The 19,103-nt window shown below is 50.5% G+C and overlaps 5 protein-coding genes across 5 annotated transcripts; 3 read left to right on the top strand and 2 right to left on the bottom strand.

Annotated features, from left to right (window-relative positions):
* Positions 1-60: 60 nt before the first annotated feature.
* ASPSYDRAFT_41227 (putative galactose oxidase) lies at positions 61-2,620 on the bottom strand. The gene has a single exon (XM_040846230.1). It carries the CDS (start codon positions 2,420-2,422, stop codon positions 389-391), a length of 2,034 nt encoding a protein of 677 aa, XP_040706357.1. The 5' UTR covers positions 2,423-2,620; the 3' UTR covers positions 61-388.
* Positions 2,621-4,563: 1,943 nt separating this feature from the next.
* On the top strand, positions 4,564-6,474 carry ASPSYDRAFT_86233 (Dyp-type peroxidase; the record flags this gene model as incomplete). Its single annotated transcript, XM_040851629.1, has 8 exons — positions 4,564-4,610; positions 4,666-4,876; positions 4,973-5,274; positions 5,333-5,422; positions 5,472-5,606; positions 5,664-5,755; positions 5,824-6,138; positions 6,194-6,474. 8 exons carry the CDS (start codon positions 4,564-4,566, stop codon positions 6,472-6,474), a joined length of 1,473 nt encoding a protein of 490 aa, XP_040706356.1.
* Positions 6,475-7,035: 561 nt separating this feature from the next.
* On the bottom strand, positions 7,036-7,834 carry ASPSYDRAFT_41224 (uncharacterized protein). Its single transcript, XM_040846229.1, has 2 exons — positions 7,551-7,834; positions 7,036-7,485 (listed from the first exon to the last, which is right to left on the bottom strand). The coding sequence occupies exon 2, from the start codon at positions 7,421-7,423 to the stop codon at positions 7,145-7,147; it is 279 nt and encodes a 92-aa protein (XP_040706355.1). The 5' UTR covers positions 7,424-7,485; positions 7,551-7,834; the 3' UTR covers positions 7,036-7,144.
* On the top strand, positions 7,818-8,811 carry ASPSYDRAFT_41223 (uncharacterized protein). Its single transcript, XM_040846228.1, has 2 exons — positions 7,818-8,493; positions 8,555-8,811. The coding sequence occupies exons 1-2, from the start codon at positions 8,034-8,036 to the stop codon at positions 8,560-8,562; spliced, it is 468 nt and encodes a 155-aa protein (XP_040706354.1). The 5' UTR covers positions 7,818-8,033; the 3' UTR covers positions 8,563-8,811.
* Positions 8,812-11,125: 2,314 nt separating this feature from the next.
* Positions 11,126-19,051, top strand: ASPSYDRAFT_143784 (putative cell morphogenesis protein (PAG1); the record flags this gene model as incomplete). Its single annotated transcript, XM_040841372.1, has 4 exons — positions 11,126-11,842; positions 11,897-12,127; positions 12,201-15,521; positions 15,572-19,051. The coding sequence occupies 4 exons, from the start codon at positions 11,126-11,128 to the stop codon at positions 19,049-19,051; spliced, it is 7,749 nt and encodes a 2,582-aa protein (XP_040706353.1).
* Positions 19,052-19,103: the final 52 nt, after the last annotated feature.

Below are 19,103 nucleotides of genomic sequence, written 5' to 3'. Positions count from 1 at the left end.
CTCATCACAGCCTTAATAAATATCTCTACCCAGTAATAACCATGGCAGCGAGTATCAAGTCTTAATCCACTAGAAACCTGTAAGCAACAGGTGCTTGAGCAGCTGCTGGGCGGGATGCAGTGGCAGTCAACGTTGCAATGTTAAAACTCTACGATAAGATTCATTTTAAACCACTTGGAACCAGAAGATTATGGGAGAAAGAAAAATCAACTTTGAAATAAGAGACCACCATATCGATGGCCGAAGAAGTAAAGTACAGTAAGCACACAATCATACCGAAAGTCCTAGCACGCTTGACACCAACATTAACTAGTGGACGAATTACCATATATTTGTTTTGAGTCTTTCAGTAAACTGGCATTGCACCAGCTTACAATAATTAAACCGCTTAGGTAGACACGCGGACGTTGACGGAGTGGCTGGGTGTGCCCTGGCTGTCCAGGACAAACAACATCCAGTATCCAGGGACGGCGACACCGGGCGATTCAGGGATCTGGAAGGTGTAGCTGTTTGCGTTCTCACCGTCCTGTTCAAACGGAACGGAGATACGGCGTTGGTCAGTGTCGACGGTGTGGGTGGCGGATCCATAGCGGACAATGGACGAAGCGGCAGGGTTGATATCGCCCTTTGTGGTGACCTTGACGCGATCACCGGGCCTAGCGTCAGAGGGCTCGACAGAGACAATCTCTGGACGCTCACGCCGAGTTCCGTCCTCCTTCAGAAGGTAGGGGGGTGTGAAGATCTGGCCGTCGAAGTGGTTCGCACTGCAGTTTCCGCAGAGCCCACCACCGCCGGCGAGAACGGTGCCGTCCTGGAGGAGCAGCGCGAGACTGTGGTACACGCGAGGAATGGTGTTGGGGAGGAGAGGCTCCCATGAACCACCGGCGGGATTGGACTCGTCGTAGATGAACCGCTCGGACTCGGTGTGGGCAGTGGACTCATTGAAGGGCTGCGCGAAGCCCTGTCCTCCAGTCACGAACACCGAGCCATCGGGGAGAACAACCGAGTCGTGGAACGTACGGCTGAAGTGCATGTCGGGAGCTTGGACGACTTCGGCCTCGGTGCCGACCTGGTCGATGGTAATGAGGTTGGTGTCGTTGAAGGCTTCGCTGCCGACATAGTCGAGGGCACCGCCGAAAGTGAGGATCTTGCCGTCGTCAAACATCACCGCGTTTCCACACATGCGATCAGCGTATCTAGCGCTGTTGCGGTTTCCTCCAAAGGTTGTGGACCCGGTGTCAGCGGTTCCGTACCAGTTCATCCGCTTGCTGGGACCGGCCTGGAAGACAGATCCCTCCTTCCAGCCGAACAGCCAGCCGTGGTTGTCGCGGCGGTCTCCATGTATGTCCTCGGTGAGCATCGGGGCCACTTGGGCGTCATCGAGATTGCTCCACTCGTCCTTGATGGGATCATAGATGGCACCATTCTTCTCACCGGTGGTTTCACTGAACGAACCGCCAATCATGAAGATGCGGCCATCGGAGAGGATTGTTGTCGACTGGTAGCCCCTGTCGAGGTCGAGAGTGGCGCCATTCTTCCACTCACGGGCGGTGGTGTTGTAGATACTGGTGTCGTACGCACTGTTGCCGCCAGTGATGAGCAGGTTGCCGAATTCATCGTACGTGATTCCAGTGCAGAACATGTCATGGCCGGTGTTGCTGATTTCTCGCTGCGAGACAGTCTTCTTCTCGGGGTTCCAGGTGGCCGTCTGCGTCTTAGAGCCGGCGTTTTGCAGGTACGTGTTGTATTGCCACGAAGCCCAGCCGATGAATTCTCCAGTGGCCGGGTCTACAGCTCCAGAGACTGGGACCAGAGGGAAGTCGATGGTGGGACCCCAGGCACCCTTGGAGGGATCAGGCTGTATGTACTCGTGCTCGTAGACATCCAACTCGGCGATGTACCCAGTGCTCTCATAGATGGTGAGGCGCAAGTATCTGCCCTTCTCGGGCTGGAAGGTCGACAGTTTCTCACTGGCATCAGGCCACCACATGCCATAGGCAACCTCGTTCCAGGTCTCGTTGTCCTGGCTGACGGAGATGGAATGCTTCTCGATGAACGTATTGGCGCCCTGGTGAGGAATCATAACCACACCACTGATGCTCTTTTCCTCGTTCAGGTCCACCGTGATTGACTGCTCTGGCCCGCTGTCGGCCGTCCAGTAGGTACCGACATTGGAATCCAGAACCTGCGAGCACGCGTGAGCCTCGACCTCCGAGGAGCAGAAGACATCAATGTCAGCGGGGTTGATCTTGTTGCCAGCGGGCTTGGGCTGGTCAAGGGTCGCGACCTCGTCGGCTCCAATGCGCTCGACAGCAGGTGTTTTGCCCGCATTGTACAGCTTGTCGCCGTGGATAGAGTCTTCGTTGGCGTCGACGACCGAGGCCAGAAGGGCCCCGACACCGACAGTCCAGGCGGTCTTCATGTTGAACACTTGTCAATTGTCCGAATGGTTCAGCAGGCAGGAGAATGTGCTTGAGAGAGCTGCATGCCCTCTGCTAGACTGCGCATTCTGCGTCGCCTTTAAAAGATTCCCAGATCCCACGGTAAATTTGTTTTCTGCGCAAATCCATGGCTGGCTCAACTGTACTGTAAGGGCTCCTTTGGTAATAAAACCTGACATAACAAGACTGTAAGGGCCCATTGGCCAATAACAGCCTGGCATGGCCGCGCTGCAAGGGTTTTTTTCCTCACCACACAGCCAGCCATTCCGCAGGAAGATGGTAAGAATACCATCATCGACTATCCCTGAACATCTCTGGCCTTTCTTGGAAAGGAGGAACAGTGTCCACTCACAAGCATTCCGATCTCCGAGGGAACTGCCTGAACTGCCAGCACTACAACAGTTCTTCCAGCCGTGGCGTTCCTTTTCCTCCAGCCTGCGGAAATACGCAAGAAGGGTCAGGGATACTCCAATTGATCCGCATATTCAGTGTTACACAACATGTCGAAGGAAATGGAGGGGCACAGCTTGGGACGCAGCTTGGACGATGGCCCAAGCTGAAATGTGATGCATGTCTTAGACTTTGGAAAATGCATTTGTGGGGGTGTCTTCCTCGACTGCAGCTCAAGGTCGTACAACTATTCTTCAAGGAATTGGTCGTGAAAAACAAAAAAAAAAAAAAAAAAAAAAAACCTAATATGATTATGATACTGCATGAACGCTAAGAGATCATCCAACCGATTTCTTTTGGTGTCTAACACTATCTCATACCCACAGGAGTTCCCCACAGTGATGCAGTACTCCGTGCGGATACACCGAGGGTCTATCCTGGTCCATGCGGTATGCATTGTACCTTCATACGCACTTTACGACGAGGGCCATTCCACTTGGATGCCGATTCGAGCACCTCGAGCAATGTCACTGGGTCCGCGGAAATCCTTTTCCGGGAGTCCATCCTCGTCGAATCCGCGGTATGTGTCACGAGCATTCTCCAACAGAAAGTAACATCGACAGAGCCAGTTATCATGGACTGCAACGTCGAGGGGGAAAAAAAATCACAAAGTGGAAATTCTCTTTTCCATACACGCACTTCCAAGTGACATATCATATTATTCCCAATGTCAGCATAGTGCAGACAGGAGTGCACGTTTTGTGAGGACAGACACCGCTGCAGGATGAACTTGTTACACAATATCCCCTTCCAGTGAAGCAATGACGTCGTTCTGCAGCGAGGAATGGATGGACGAAGGAAATCGACGACTAAGCAATTTTGGTTTCTCATACGCCCATCTCATCGTATACGCCACCGGCTGTTGCTTTTTTCGCCAGGCCCCTTTCTCTGCGGAGGGAAGGCGGGAAATTTGGGCTGGGATCTTCTTCTGCTCTGCCTCTGCCCTCTTGGCCTCTTCTGATAAGGAGGAGAGAAACTATGTAATGCCCTATGCGTGGGTCTGCATGGTCTGCATGAAGTCATGACCCAGGCCTTTCAAAAGAGCTATCAAGAGGCGCTTCAGTATTACTTGGTACAATTATATGCCTCGAATTCTGCTTCAGCAAAGCACCGTTGCTCTTGAGCCCAGTGTTTAGTAAACCTCGGCTGGCCAGTGGCAGTCCCAGAACAGGGATAATCAGGTAGCCGGGCATGGCATCCCTGGCAATGCATGTATACCTCATGAAGTCGCTCACATACTCGCTGCCGTCACCACCGTCACGCGCCTCGCTGATGTGCGCTTTAGTAAATGGAAATATAGCATTGGATAGCTTATCGATCCACAGTTTCCAATAAGGCTAGCTAGCATTCCTTGTACTACACGATGACCTGCAAAGTCCTGAGATGCGCAGAACCGGCTGGTCGGAGATGATGTCAAGTCCTTTTTATCTGTCAGCTCAGGCAGCCATCCACGGTGGCATGCATCCCATCCCGTCCATCCAGCATCCATTTCCGTAGATGTACTGTGTAGGATGCGATTTGGGCCAATTACCCCGCCTTGCACTATAAAATCTCTGAACACTTCCCTAATGAGTCTGTATTCTTCAGACTTGTCACTTCCTCTTGACAGCCTTATCTGATATCCATCTCATCTTCCCCTTGTTGAACACTGCAAGACTGCACCTGTCAAAAAATGGCACCCCCACCTGAAGTCCTCAAGGACCTCCAGGGAGATATCTGGTAGGGTTTCTGCCATAGCTATTGCTAAGAGGACTTGTTTCTAATCTATTGCCAGGCCTGGTCTTGGAAAGTCCCATGAAACGTTCTACTTGTTCAACATCAAAAACCCTGATGTCTTCAAGAGGAGGATCAAAACCATGGTGGATGAAAAGAAGATCACCAGTGCCGAAGAAGCCCAAAAGAAAAGAGCCCAGAATCGGGACCCCCACCAGCCTAGCCCTGAGGCTGGAATCAACGTGGGTTTCAGCCCAAAGGGGATGAAAACGGTACGTAATTACTTCCTGCCATCTATCTACATACCTTCCAGAATCGCTTTGATATCTAGCGATATACTGATGCTGACGTTTCTATTCGTTCTCCAGCTGAAATGGTTCTCCATGGCCGAACTCGGAAGAGGCAATACTCTTTCCAACCGCCAGTTCTGCGATGGAGCGGGCACGCTGGCTCTTGACCAGGGTCGTGATATCATAGAGGATTACGATCCCTGGATGGTCGACCACATCAAGGGCAAAAAGGACATCCACGGCGTGTTCATCATCTGCGGCGACAAGGATAGCTGCGAAGCAGGAGAGGCCCTCGTCTCGAAGATGCTCGGTGACTCGATCGACCACATCCACAGCCTCAAGGGGAGTGTGAGGACGGGTGAAGCCAGAGGTTACGAGCAGTATGTTTTGCCAACCTGGAAATATCAGCATAGAAAGCAAAGCTAATCTGCAATTTAGTTTTGGGTTCAAGGATACCATCTCCCAGCCTAGATTGGAAGGGTGGGACAAGGAAGACTCTTTGTCCCTTCCTTATCATTGCAGACCTGGGTAAGGAGAATGAGCCCATATTCCAATTATCCAACACTAATGCGGACAGTGTCATCGTAATGAACCACCCCGGCACAAACGGGTGGCCGAATAACGATGCTGGACAGTGGGAGCCCGAGTGGGCCAAGAACGGCAGCTACTTCGTTCTACGCCAGATGGAGCAGGACGTCGGAAAGTTTAAGGAGTAAGTTTCTGCTCTGGTTCCTCACACATGGGTACTCTTGAATAACCGCCGCAATAGGCATGCGAAAAAGCTTGCAGAGGACAAATCACTGGGCCTGAACTTGAAGCCACATCAGTTGGAAGCACGCTTTGTTGGACGGTGGCACAGCGGTAAGTGGAAGCATTCTACTCAAGTTACACCTGGACATCCCGGCCTTACTGACATGTGGCGATCCTAGGTGCGCCCCTTGAGTACTTCCCCAAGGAGGACCCTGCAAAGGATAAGAATGGCCCGCAGTGGGACTTTGGCAACAAGTGGGAGTACCAAGAGCCTTTTAATGAGACGAGATGCCCTTACGGATCCCACATCCGCAAGTCCAACCCCCGAAACAATTTCGCACAGAAGGCCCACGACAAGGAGAAGAGCTTGATCCTGCGCCGTGGAATCACTTACGGGTCCGATTACAGTGAGGAGACGAAAGACGAGAAGCGGGGTCTTTTGTTCGGCTGCTACCAGAGCAATGTCATGAACGGCTACGCCGCTATTATGGACAGTAAGGCATCCCAAATACGTACCCCCTCAGGTGGACCCTATTAACACACTGACAGGATGGATCAACAACGATGCTTTCCCGTTCAAAAATTCGGGACAGGATGTCATTGTGGCTCAACCTATCAAGGGCGCTGTTAAGGAAAGCGACAAGACATTGCACGCGAACCTCTACGGCTTGGACGAGGACGGCGAACCCCACGCTTTGGACAGCAACAACAACCCGCCAGAGCATAAGAAGAAGCGCTGTGACTTCCCCGGCTTCGTCAAGGTCCGTGGTGGCGAGTTCTTCTTTAACCCCCCGCTCTCTTTCTTTGATAGGATGGTCAACAAAATATAATGACCCCAAACATCCCTGGTATACCTGGTAGTCCGCTAGGGCAAGGGTTTATGACAGCAAACGAGCTTCAAATTGGAAATACTCGTTTTCTTGCTGGGTTGTCTTGTCGATTACATATTTGTTTGTACGTAACTATTATTTGGAAACCCAAAAAATTAGTTCGGGCATTCCATTGTATTTCTGTAATTCTTTATACACTTCCCGGGATAGCCAAGTATAACTAGACGCACCAAGCAGTTGATAGGCTATCATAGATAAGTTAGCTTAATAGGTCTAACTTTAATTTAGCCATACACAGCCCACCAATTGTAAACTCGATCCGGTCCGATCCCGCGCGGGTCCGGTTTGGTATGGTGAAAGTCTAAACAGGAGCCCCGCCTGTGGGTATCACATCGAAGAACCTTTCTGCGGATCCTGGCAATGATGGTGTAACATGCTACCTATTCTTTGCCAGGCTCCAGCTGCGCTCTTCTTTTCAGAAATTAAGATCTCTGACATGGGCCCGTACAGCTGAAAAAGGAACTCTACATTTTAAAATACATTCTTCTGAGGGGATTGTTACACGCAATAAAAATTAATTAATATTCTACTCAATATGGATAATGCTCCCGGGAAACTCTGGGGCTGTAATATACTCCATCCAGAGCTCTCTTCTTGCCTCGGTACAAGGTTATGACGTCTCTAGGCAGAGCAGAAAGGATTGACCCATCAAAGTATCAGGATTCAGGAATATTGAGTTCCGGCGAAAGCGGGGTGGAGCTGTTTTCGAGATGACTTGCTTATAGTAAGCACGACGAAGGAAATATAGAGCCAATACTCCTGTGGTGAAGAGCCAGGTGGTCAGTGCCATATTCCAAATACCAAATCGCTTCGAGGAATTAATTTCCTTCGCCCCGTCAAGCTGCGAGGAGATGGAGTTCTGCAAGGCATGACTCTTTGGGCCGATCATCGATCATGCAAGATTCCTTCGTTGTCCGTGCACATCAGGGGAACAGTCGAAGGAAATTACTCCTGGAAGGTTCTCATCTTGGTTAGTTTTCGGTGAACAAACTCGGCCAAAGAGAGATGTCACATACCAGTGTCCGTGGTAAGTTGTACAAAATGGCGCATTCCTTTCGCTGGCCGGCTCTGTCAATCAGGAAGGTAAATATGGGAGAGAGGAAGACAAACCAAAGGTTGAGGCTGGGAAAAATGGATATCCTTGCATCATGACTTTCAATCCAGATCTGTATATGTCGTGTGATTATGATTTGTTTTGTTTGGTAGGACATATCGGTATGCGAACTGTTGCACTGATCCACATCAATCTCCCACATAATTACCAGGTGGCTAGCTGGACTAGGCTGCACCTTGCTTTTTCATGAGCTTTACTGTTTGTTACCTTACCGCACCGATCCTTGTCTGTGACGGTTTCACTGTATCATTCCGCGTTCGATTCCCATACTTATAAAGTCTCGAGGCCTCTAGGCAATGACTAGCTGGATAGCAAGTACCTCCATTTCTCATCCGTTTCTTGATCGCTCAACCCTCTGCTCATCAAAATCCTTCTATCAGCCATCATGGTGATGCGATTGTCTCTTTTGATCGGAGCGCTTGCCGTTCTCTCTCGCCCGGCCCACGGTTTGGTATTCCACGACAAAATCAGGCAGAAAATCGGCAATTGCACATTTTCCTTAATCCACGATGTCAGGGACGAAACAACCGTGGGATTTGGTTTCCCTACCGACCCCGATACCGAGGCTTGGACATTCAACACTACAGGTTACAGTGATGATGTCGCTGTGATCACGCCCGGAGACTCCAACAGGACTCTTGTATGCTCGGAAGGCAGGACATGCAAGCTTGACCCCGAAGGAACACAGGTAGCCTATCGGGTTGTCAGGGAAAATTCGACAGCACCTTTCACGTTTCAAGAAACCCTATCTGGACTCTTCGTGTCCCGGACACCTGACTTGTCTCTGGAGTTGACACCGTCGAGCTCTGATGATTCTATCTTCTTCACCTTAGAAGCAATCCACAGTAAGTGTCTTTGCCTTTGGTCTTCACGCTATTCATCCACTAATAGAGACTTTGCTTTTAGACGATTAGAAGCTGGACTCGGACACTGGGAATCTGGAGGGATCGACTTGCCCCAATGTTGAAGCAAAGCTAGTCATGGCCGTTATCAAATAGGAATTGAAAATTAGTGCTCTTGAGTTTGGTTCTGTTTCTGAATTCCGCCCAACACTGTCTAGCCACTTTGAAATTTCATAAAATGCAGTAGTTACAGAATCTGAAGCTGACAAATTACACGTAGTTAACTAAGTTAATTAACTGCTTGATATGCTATTGCTTACTTATCCGGCTCTAGCACTCACGGCCTCATCACTAGGGTTCGGTTGGTTGCCGTTGGCCGATGCTTGACCCTCATGGCCTTGAGACTAGTAATAACTGCAACCAACAATAGTATTAATCGTCGTCGACGACGAGAACCTATCGCTCTGCTGCTGTCAGCCTGAGGCGGCTGGGCGGTCAATAGTCTGGTTACACATCCCGCGCGTGTCCCACGCGTCAATTCCCTCCACCAACTTCATCAAATCGCAACTCTTCAACTCCATCAATATGACGTCCTCCGGGACGATTACTAGTGAGAATACGCAGAGAAGGCCTGCTCAAGAGCTTACACCACAGCAAAGATCAGCGCTTTATCACGCATACACCCAAAATAATAACGTGTCAAAGTTAGCGCGCGAGTTCAACGTTTCCCGAACGACGGTATATCAAACAATCAAACGCGTACAAGAACTCCAGAACTTCGATTCGAGACCTCGAAGTGGGCGCAAACGAAAGCTTAATGACACCTCTACTCGTCATATTTATCGCAGTACTCGCCGATCGCCCCGCTTGAGCTGGCGTGCCTTGATAGCTCACCTACCCGAGGAGGTCTCGGTCTCAACCGCGAAGCGCGCCCTCAAGCGAAGTTATAGTGAAAGCAAGAAAGCAACCCCTTCAACCCGTAAGGATGCAAAAAAGACGCGTTGAATTTGCTCGTTTAGGGCTTAATACACCTTTGATGAGAACCTCGTCTCCAATCCCAAGACAAAAACCAGGCACAAAATTATGTGCTTCGTTCAACACCGAGGTCCCTAGTCGGTCGCCCGATTGGAGCAGGTCTGCTCTTATTACAATCAATGTGCGAGTGATGAGCGCCGTCAGCTCTTCTAGTGTCGGCGCCAGATTGCCCTTGCTGGTTTTGTAGTTCTAAGGCTTGTCCCTCTTCTCTATAAGATATCTATCTAGAGGTCAGTGATGGCCCGACTTCAACCAAGTCATGTAAGGTCTTACTGCTCGAAGCGGCGGTCTGTTTTGCTGTACTTCTGTTTTGTTTTTAGCGATGCTCTTCCCATTGTCCTCGCTGCATTTCTGTCGTTACAGGTTCTCATCGTACCGGGTGTCTTTTTTTTTTTTTTTTTTTTTTTTCTTCTTCTGGCCAGCCTTTCAAGAATCAGAGTGTATAGCTGTTGTCAAATTATGAAAGTATAGCCACGGTATACGTCGTGAGTTAAAACGGAAAGTGTACATATGCATGTAGAAGAATGTAGAGCAACAAACTTGTTCACCATGAGGAAGGTGTATATATATATCCATGTTTATATATGTCTATGTTTATAGAAATCGAATCAGCCTCTTCAAGTACCTGTCAGTGGCGAGAGTACCTCTTTAGCTGGTCGAAAGTCTCAATCCAAGTAGAGTTTAGTATAATGTGTGTCTAGGAACAAGTATACCCAGCCCATGTCACCGTGGTTCCCTTGTAAAATGTTGATAGACTAGAAAGTTAGTCCAACACGGTTTAGAGACCCGACCGCATCACGTGAACCGAAGCGGTCAGTGTTAGAGCTAGCGGTGCGTGCTCCATGAGGAACCAGTGTGTGGCCCGGACTCTGAACACTCACGCAGCATAAAGCGGCAGCACCAGAGAACATACATTGATATCTGTAGACTTCCCTAGTATCTCAAAATCGGGGCGAACCAAGGAACTCTGTGATGAAGCTAAGCTTGATTCCCCTGTCATGGGCGGTCAAAAGCATGGCAATTGATGCGTAGGCAGTCTTAAGCTCCAGCTCTATTCCCAAACCTAAATACTCCAAAACCGGGTCAGAAAGAAAACAAAGCCTCGCGGTCGCGTCTTCCATAGAGTTGGTAACTTGGTTTGGGTTGGGAGGCGAACGGAAAGGATGCGCGGCAGGGGTGGTGGCTCGTGCTCCGCTCAGTCACGATCGCCTGAACCCCAAAGAAAAGCTCTCAGAATGCTTGACCCTGGGGGCCCGCCATCTTCCGACTCCAATCTCTCCGGACTCTACTGTAGAGAAATAATGAACTACCTACGCGTGGTTTCAACTCCGTCATTAGCTCTCGAAGTCGTGGGCTTTACCCAGCAATGAATGCCTAGACTGCAGGACGCAGTTCCCCCAGTGCAACAGTATGTCACCGACCCCCGACCGTTTGCTTGCCCCCACTGCTTCCTGCATACGACTTTCCAACCCCTTCCAAGCCTCGCGACCTCGTTTTTTGGAGGGAAAGCAGTTCTCTAACGCTGGCGTAACTCTAACCTGGTGCCTGTGCAGTGGCATCCCATCCCAACATCAAAGCTGGGCCCATCCAGTCGCCGCCAATGCCCCTCGTGCCTGACGACCCAGCCTCAACGTCGCACCATAACATCTCATCTCCACCAGAGCGCCTAGTCACAAGGAGCACTCCCTCGTCCGCTGTCCATAGCCGGGAAACCTCCGCCGTCCGAGGACGAGCACTTGATCCCTCCACGCTAGCCCCTGCCACGCTCCAGCCGCAGGGAAATCGCCGCGGTCATTCACACTCGAAGAGTCCTGAAACAGCATCTGTGCGCCCAAGCCCTGCGAACGATGCCCCGCTGGAACGCAGACCATCGAACTCGTATGGCCATCACCGACAGACCTCGATCGTCCATGGAATTCAGCACTCCCGAAATCCCAGCTTTGCCACGTCGACCACGTCAACGAGCCCTTTGAGCCCGGAACTCATTGCGAGTCTCAGCCGCAGCGGCGGCGCCGAACAAGACGTTGCTGGACTGGGGAGGCTGGAATATCCGGATATGCAGATGCTCTCAAGTCACCAGAGCCCGTCGGGGGCCGGGTCCACCAACCACAACACGCTGGGAATGCTGAGTACAATTGAAGACCAGGATACTGACCATTTACCTGACAGTGCCAGCCCAGTCAGTGTAGCTCACAGAAGAATGAACTCGACAGGGAAATCGTGGCGAGAACGCTCCCACAGTCGTTCACACTCCAGACACCTCCAGAGCGAGTCGAAGACCGTTGGTGAATATGCGCTACATCACCTGTTTAATTCCGTGAGTCGGCAGTCATCCCAGGAAATCTTTTATAATTGCTAACGCGTGCACAAGTTTGTCGGCCAAGCGGACAACAAGATCAACCAGGCTATCATGAGATTAGATAAATCCGATGCCCCGGTAGAAGAAGTGTGCGGCCCTGGCGCCGATCCAAAATTTGACCAACTGATATCCGCCCTCGGCCACATTGCGCGCCAGAAGCCCAAACCATTGATCGATACAATTATGTTCTGGCGAAAGGCGAAAGGTGATGCAGTACTCGGAGCTAAGCATGCGGCGAGCCAAGTAGGTCGAAGCCAGTCCTTCGCGCGAAAGGCCCTTTTTTTTTTTCGTGCTAACAATCTTTGACTTTGTCTAGTCAAAACCACCTTCTGAGAATGGCCTACTTCCCCGTCGAAATACCGAGCCAACCCAGGCATCGCCCGATACCGTTACTCCTACCAGCCAGACCACGAGCCCACTCCTTTCGCGGCATGATGATATTCTCCTAACCGAGCGACGAGCTACCGTTTCTGTTTATTTAGTCTGTCGGGTGTTGATAGAGATCTTCAACCAAAGTACGCTGGAGTCTATAACTGTCGACATGGCGGATCGGCTGGAAGATATAGTGTTTGGACAACTTAAGACGGTTGATCCGGAGCAGATCGCAGCCTCGCCCCTTCGAATGGCCAATTGGAGAATCTACTCGCAACTCCTTGGGATCATGAGCGAAGAGAAATTCACAAGCGTTACGAACCGTTTCCTACAAGAACTTGATCGTTACCAAAAGGAAGAAAATGTCCGAGGAATATCGAGAGAGGGGGATGCAAAGTCGGAGCTTCTCATTTCCGGCTTGAAGCATGTCCGCATCAAAACGAGCCCCGATAAATGGCCTAGATCATGCGATTTTATGAGATCACTGGCTCGATTATTTGTCAACGCGCATGGCCAACGCATTAAACAGACCTATTGCAACATATTCGAGAGGTTATTGCTTCCCGTCGCAGCTAGCCCGAACTGTGATCTGAACCTTCCCAAGTGGAAAGAGTTCCTCGACCTGGTGCATTCTCGCCTTCCGCATATGATGACCAAGCCCAGGCACTGGCCCGCAGCGTTCCCGCTTCATGTTCTGCTTCTATGCTTATCCACAAAGGAGAGTTTCTCATCTCAATGGCTGTCGGTCATCCAATCTCTTCCAGCCAAGCTGAAAGATCGCCCTACAAGGGGCCCGGCTCTTCAGGCCATGTGCCGCTTAGTGTGGACATACTTCTTTCGCTATTCCGACTCTCCCACAGTGACCCTCCGAAAAGTTGAAGAAGTGGCCAGGATAGCACTCCCGGCAGGGAAAAGAACATACCTCAGCACTGACCCGGCAGTGGCAGACCCTCTGACCCAGTTAGTACGAATGATTGGATTTAAGCATCCTGATGTTTGTTTCCGGAATATCATCTTCCCAATGATCAATTCGGACCACTTCACATCATCGGGGCGGGACATGAAAATCGAGCAAATGGAGCCTGAGAAGATTGTAATCGGAATTCAATCATTCCTCGCAATCGTATCGGATCTGGAGACCTGTGATCAGCTATGCCCACCTTTCCCTTCCGGCTCTATCCCCAACCCTTTTACCGACCCTTCGGCCTCAGCACACCTGTTCCGCTCCCATTATCTCGTGGATCCTCAACTTCCCGGCAGCTTGGAAACGCCAAATCAAGAGCTATGCTGCCCTGTTAACACTGCAAGACTCAGCGACAACACCAGGAATCTTTATGTTCGCTTTTGCGAAATATTGGGAAACATAACAATCTTGTGCGATAATGCATTTGGTGGGCAAGCTGCCTTGGATGAGAAATTCGGTGGAGCGACCCCCAAGACACCCATCACAGAGGCGTTCAGTTTTGGACGGCGTGATGATCATATCAACGCGTTGGATCAGAAGCAAGGGTTCTATGACTTGCTTCATGTGGCAGTTCAGGCTCTTCCTCGCTGCTTGTCTGATCATATCCCGTTCAACTCGTTGGTCAACCTCTTGTGCACAGGCACTGCCCACGTCCAAGCTAACATTGCCTTTTCTTCTGCTGAATCGCTGAAGGCGATTGCAAGGCAATCACATGCACAACAAGTGACGATGGGATTCGCAAGATTTATCTTTAATTTTGATGCCAGGTACTCCACGATGTCTGACGAAGGGATGCTTGGGCCAGGACACATTGAGTCCACCCTGAGACTCTATGTTGAACTTTTACAAATCTGGATTGAGGAGATCAAGCAGAAAACTAAATCCACTACCGTGGATTCTGGCGAGAAGAATGGTTCAGTGAGCCGTGCATTACACCTTGATCTTTCTAGTGTCCTAGCCCAAGTTGAGGAAGTTGAATCCCATGGCCTCTTCTTTCTATGCTCGCAGTCACGGCGGGTTCGATCCTTCGCCATCACGGTACTCCGACTCATCACAGAATTTGACAGTGCTCTAGGGAAAGAGAATACTAGAATCATTAGAATACTCGAGGCTGACTCCCAACAAATCCTGGACTTGAATGACGAACACCTGACTGTGGCCGAAAGGAGCCGCATTCAAAAAGGAAAACGAAGAAGTGCTTCTCAGAACACTTTGATCGAGCTTTGCAGCAGCGAAGTTTCTTATGACTCGACGCTGTGGTCGAAGGTGTTTCCCAATATTGTCCGTGTCAGTTTTGAAACTTGCCCTTTCGCTGTCACCCTTGGCCGGGAAATCGTCTGCGCCAGACTCGTCCACATGCATAAAGCCATCACTGCTCTCGCAGAAAGTCCGCAGAACCCCCAGTACACTCCAGTCGACCCTGCGCAGGCGGCTCGTTCGGCTAGGACAAACACAACAGCGGAAATTTTGATCGAGCAGTGGAAGTTGTACCTGGTCATGGCGTGCACAACGCTCAATAGTGTCGGGGCACAATCTCAGAGTCAATTAGCCAATGCTCAGCACTCGAGGAAAGCGTCGAAAGGAGGGTCACAGTCCGCCGACAAAATAGGTTCTGCTAGGAGTCTTTTTGCGTTCGTGATTCCCTTGCTTTCTGCCGAACGTGCCTCGATTCGGAATGCAATCGTAGTCGCATTAGGGTCTATCAACAAGAATCTTTATCGAACACTGCTCGAGTCATTGCAGTACGCTGTGACAACCTGCAACGAGGAAGCTAAGATCCGGATTGGAACACATCATCGAACACCAAGTAGTCCGCGACGAAGCCGCAGGACGGATAGGTTACGCACGGAGGTGACTCACGTGTACAAATTAACCTCGAAGTTCTTGAAAGAACCCGAGGTCTATAATGAGGACTGGATCGTTAACAATCTCGTCACATACGCCAAAGACCTGCGGATATTCCTTAGTGATGCGGGCGTCCAGAATGACTGGGAATTTCAAAGTCTACGCTTCCACTATTGTGGACTTATGGAAGAACTTTTCGAGGGCGTCAACCGTACCAAAGACCCGCCCCGATGGATTCCTTTTGAAGCACGCAAGTCCTCGTTTTCACTCATGGAGGATTGGTGCGGTTATTCTCCGAACCAAGCCCAGATATCCCAGCGGGAAGAGAATATGCGAAAAATTGCCATTGCTCGGCGTCAAGAAGCAGGTGGGGAGCTAAGAGGTGCTTCCGCGGCCATGGAAATAGAAAAGAGGAACTTGCGGGCCGCAGCGCTTGGTGCAATGGCATCACTTTGCGTAAGTCATGGTTTTTCAATATTTACTTTCTAGACACTGACACTTCATAGGCGGGTCCAATAAGCATTACTACAGAAAGCGGTTCGGTGCTCCAATTTGATGTCGGGCGGATGCTCTCGTGGATTGAGATCATTTTCAATACTGTCAGCGATAAATGGCATGCAATTGGCCGACGTGCCCTCAAGAATTTGATAATTCACAACAAGGAGCACTCCTACTTGCTGGAGCGGTCCGTTGAGATGTGCTATGTGACAGAGCGGCCAAAATCCTTGGAGAGCTACTTTGAAGTAGTGACCGAAATTCTTATCGAGCACACTGACTATCCTTTGGGCTTCTGGAGAATACTGGGAGCTGTTCTAGTAACGTTGGGTAGCCCAAAGCGGGAAATTCGCATGAAGTCGGCCAAGCTGCTCCGAATCCTGGAGGAGCGTCAACAGAAGAACTCACGGCTGCAAGATTTCGATATCAGCATATCTGATAAGACTACGGCAGTCTACAAGCTAGCACAGTTCGAGACATCGAAACGCCTTGCCCAACAGCATTCCGACCTAGCGTTCACCCTCTTCTCCGAGTTCTCTCTGCATTTCAGGAATTTGCGGCCAGACAGCCAACGAAATCTGGTTGCGGCAATCCTTCCCTGGGTGCAGACGATAGAGCTGCAAGTTGATCCTAATGGTGGCCCCACGGCCAAATCATACATGCTTCTTGCCAACCTTTTTGAGATTACTATTCGCTCGAGCACTATACTCCCGAACGAGGTACAAGCTCTATGGCAGGCGTTGGCCACAGGACCACATGGGGGCAACGTGCAACTTGTGCTGGACTTCGTGATCAGCCTTTGCTTAGAGCGGAAGGAGCAAAACTTCGTGGAATATGCCAAGCAAGTTGTGGTCTTCCTTTCGGGGACGCCTGCGGGGTCGAAAGTAATCGAGTTCTTCCTCATGCAAGTTGGGCCGAAGAATATGGTACAAGAAAGAAAGGACATAACCCCCGCACCTCCGGATGTCAAAAATCTACCGTACGTTGCAGATCTCGCAACGGTCCTCCCTGTCGGTAACAAGCAAGCCGGACTGTCCCTGGGCCAGGTTGCGCTCATTTTACTTGTGGATCTCATGGTTGCTCCGGTCACCCTCCCTCTTCCGGACGTGGCGAAGCTCCTGCATGTTGTAGTCATCCTCTGGGATCATTATACGCTTACCGTGCAGGAACAGGCCAGGGAAATGCTTGTCCATCTTATCCATGAGTTAATTGCTGCTAAAATCGAGGACGACGAGCCGGCTGGGAGCCGACAATCCATTGAAGATTTTGTGGAGTGCATCCGCAGAAGTGACCCGAAGGTAGTATGGGAATACGAGGACAATCATGACAAAGAGGATGACGAAGACGACAGCCGCGTCCCCGCCTCAATGTCTAGTGTTACGCGCGCGGTTGTCGACTTCTTCAGCCTTGCATATGAGGGCATTACTGATTTGTGGGCCAAAGAAGCCTTAAACTGGGCGACCTCATGTCCAGTTCGACATCTTGCATGCCGCTCTTTTCAAGTCTTTCGCTCAATCTCTACGTCGCTCGACTCTAGGATGCTTGCAGACATGTTGGCTCGGCTATCGAATACCATCGCTGACGAAGAAGCCGACTATAGAACTTTCTCTATGGAAATCCTGACAACTCTAAAGATCATAATCAGCTCGAGAGCACCATCCGATCTGTTACGCTATCCGCAGTTATTTTGGACTACATGTGCATGCTTAAACACTATACATGAGACGGAGTTTGTTGAGAGTATTGGCATGCTAGAAAAGTTTATGGATAGGGTCGATATGAGTGACCCAATGGTAGTCATGGAGCTTATCAAGGGTCAGCCACCGAAGTGGGAAGGCGGCTTTGATGGGATCCAAAACCTGGTTTACAAGGGTCTCAAGAGCTCACAGTCGCTGAACCGGACCCTCGACATTTTACACCGGCTTAGCGGCCTGCCAAACAATGATCTCATTGGAGACGGCAGCCGGCTTCTCTTCACCATTCTCGCGAATCTCTCCCATTTTCTCCACCAGTTTGACGCTAATGTGGACGATTCCAAAACTCTTGCTCGCGCAACATTGCTTGCACGCGTGGCCGAGGGTGAAGGCTGTCCCCGTCTCGCGGCATCTCTCCTAGGATTTGCAAATGGGCAATACAAAGCAGAGAATGACTTCTTGAATCACATAATCACTGAGGTCAAATCGTATTATTTTCCACGCCTGGACGTTCAGAGCCTGACTTTCCTCATGGGTTTGCTTACAAATGCAACTGATTGGTTCCGACTCAAGGTTATGAAGATACTGTGCGCCGTGATTCCGGAAATTGAGATGCGTCGTTCCGATGTGACAAGCCATGGGCCTGACTTGATATCGCCCCTTTTGCGGCTCCTACAGACCGATCATTGCCCTCAAGCCTTGCAAGTCATGGATCATATTATGACTGTTTCGGGCAACCCAATGGAGCGTCATCATATCCGAATGAGCATGGCATCGTCCACTTCGTCAAAAGCAATTCGGAAAGAATACGAGCGGATCCAGAGTCTTTATGGGATTCCGGAACCTACAGGGTGGTCCATCCCAATGCCGGCGGCTCAGTCAGGTGTCACGCGGCATAATGTCCATGCTGTCTTCTACACATGCGCCGAGGTTGACCGCATGGAGGCACAAGAAACCGCCCCGTCTGAAGTTGAATTCCATGCAGATGAATACAATGACAACTTCTTAACTATGCGAGCTGATACGATGCAGTCAATCGAGACGCAGCCGGACGGCAACATGGGCGATATCGTGCAGAAATTAGATAGTCTAGATGACTTTTTCGAAGATACAGAAACATCTCACCCAACGCTTGATGCCTTGCCGGACATGGCATTGCGTGGCTTCGCCGGAAGTTATGTGGATTCGAACGCGAGTATTTACGACCAACAAACTGCACCGATCCTGCGCAAATCTCTCGCGCGAACCGCTTCTACTTCCTCTTTCCACAATGGACTGGTTGACTCCCGTCCTTCAAATATGCGTTTTGACAGTGCTGGAATTCACTCTGCCGGCACGCCGACACCTCACTCTTCTACTCAAACCCTACGCCCTGTGTCTCATACTCGTTCCGTTACCTCGCCAGTCAACCATGTGTTTTCTCCACCACCGGCAGGTCCGCAGTTCTCTACTCCACAGATAGGAGCCCATGAACCTACTTTTCTCTCCGATGATGAGGTAGATGACGGTTCATTTGATTTTGATGAACGGTTGGTCGTGAACAAGCACCCGGTGCATCATATGGCCAATCAGCCGCGCAGCGCAACAGACGGATCGTCGTCGCTCGAATCGATGATCCGAAGTGGGATGAGACGCCTTACGGGAAGTACAGCGGCGGGTCGGGATAAAGAGCGGCAGCGTGAGTTTGTCCGTGCTCAGCACCGGGCCATCGCTCAGACGGCGAATTCACCACGCGTGCCGAAAGTGCCGGTGGAGTACCTTGCGGGATCAGCAAGCAACCCAAACTCACCGGGTTAGTTGTGTGCCGATGGCTGGCCTGTTGGCTATCTCCCATTTGCTTTTCATTTTC

The sequence above is a fragment of the Aspergillus sydowii genome (assembly GCF_001890705.1).
Source record: "Aspergillus sydowii CBS 593.65 unplaced genomic scaffold ASPSYscaffold_2, whole genome shotgun sequence".
NCBI classification, from domain to species: Eukaryota; Fungi; Ascomycota; class Eurotiomycetes; order Eurotiales; family Aspergillaceae; genus Aspergillus; species Aspergillus sydowii.
This window is presented reverse-complemented; position numbering and strand designations above follow the sequence as displayed.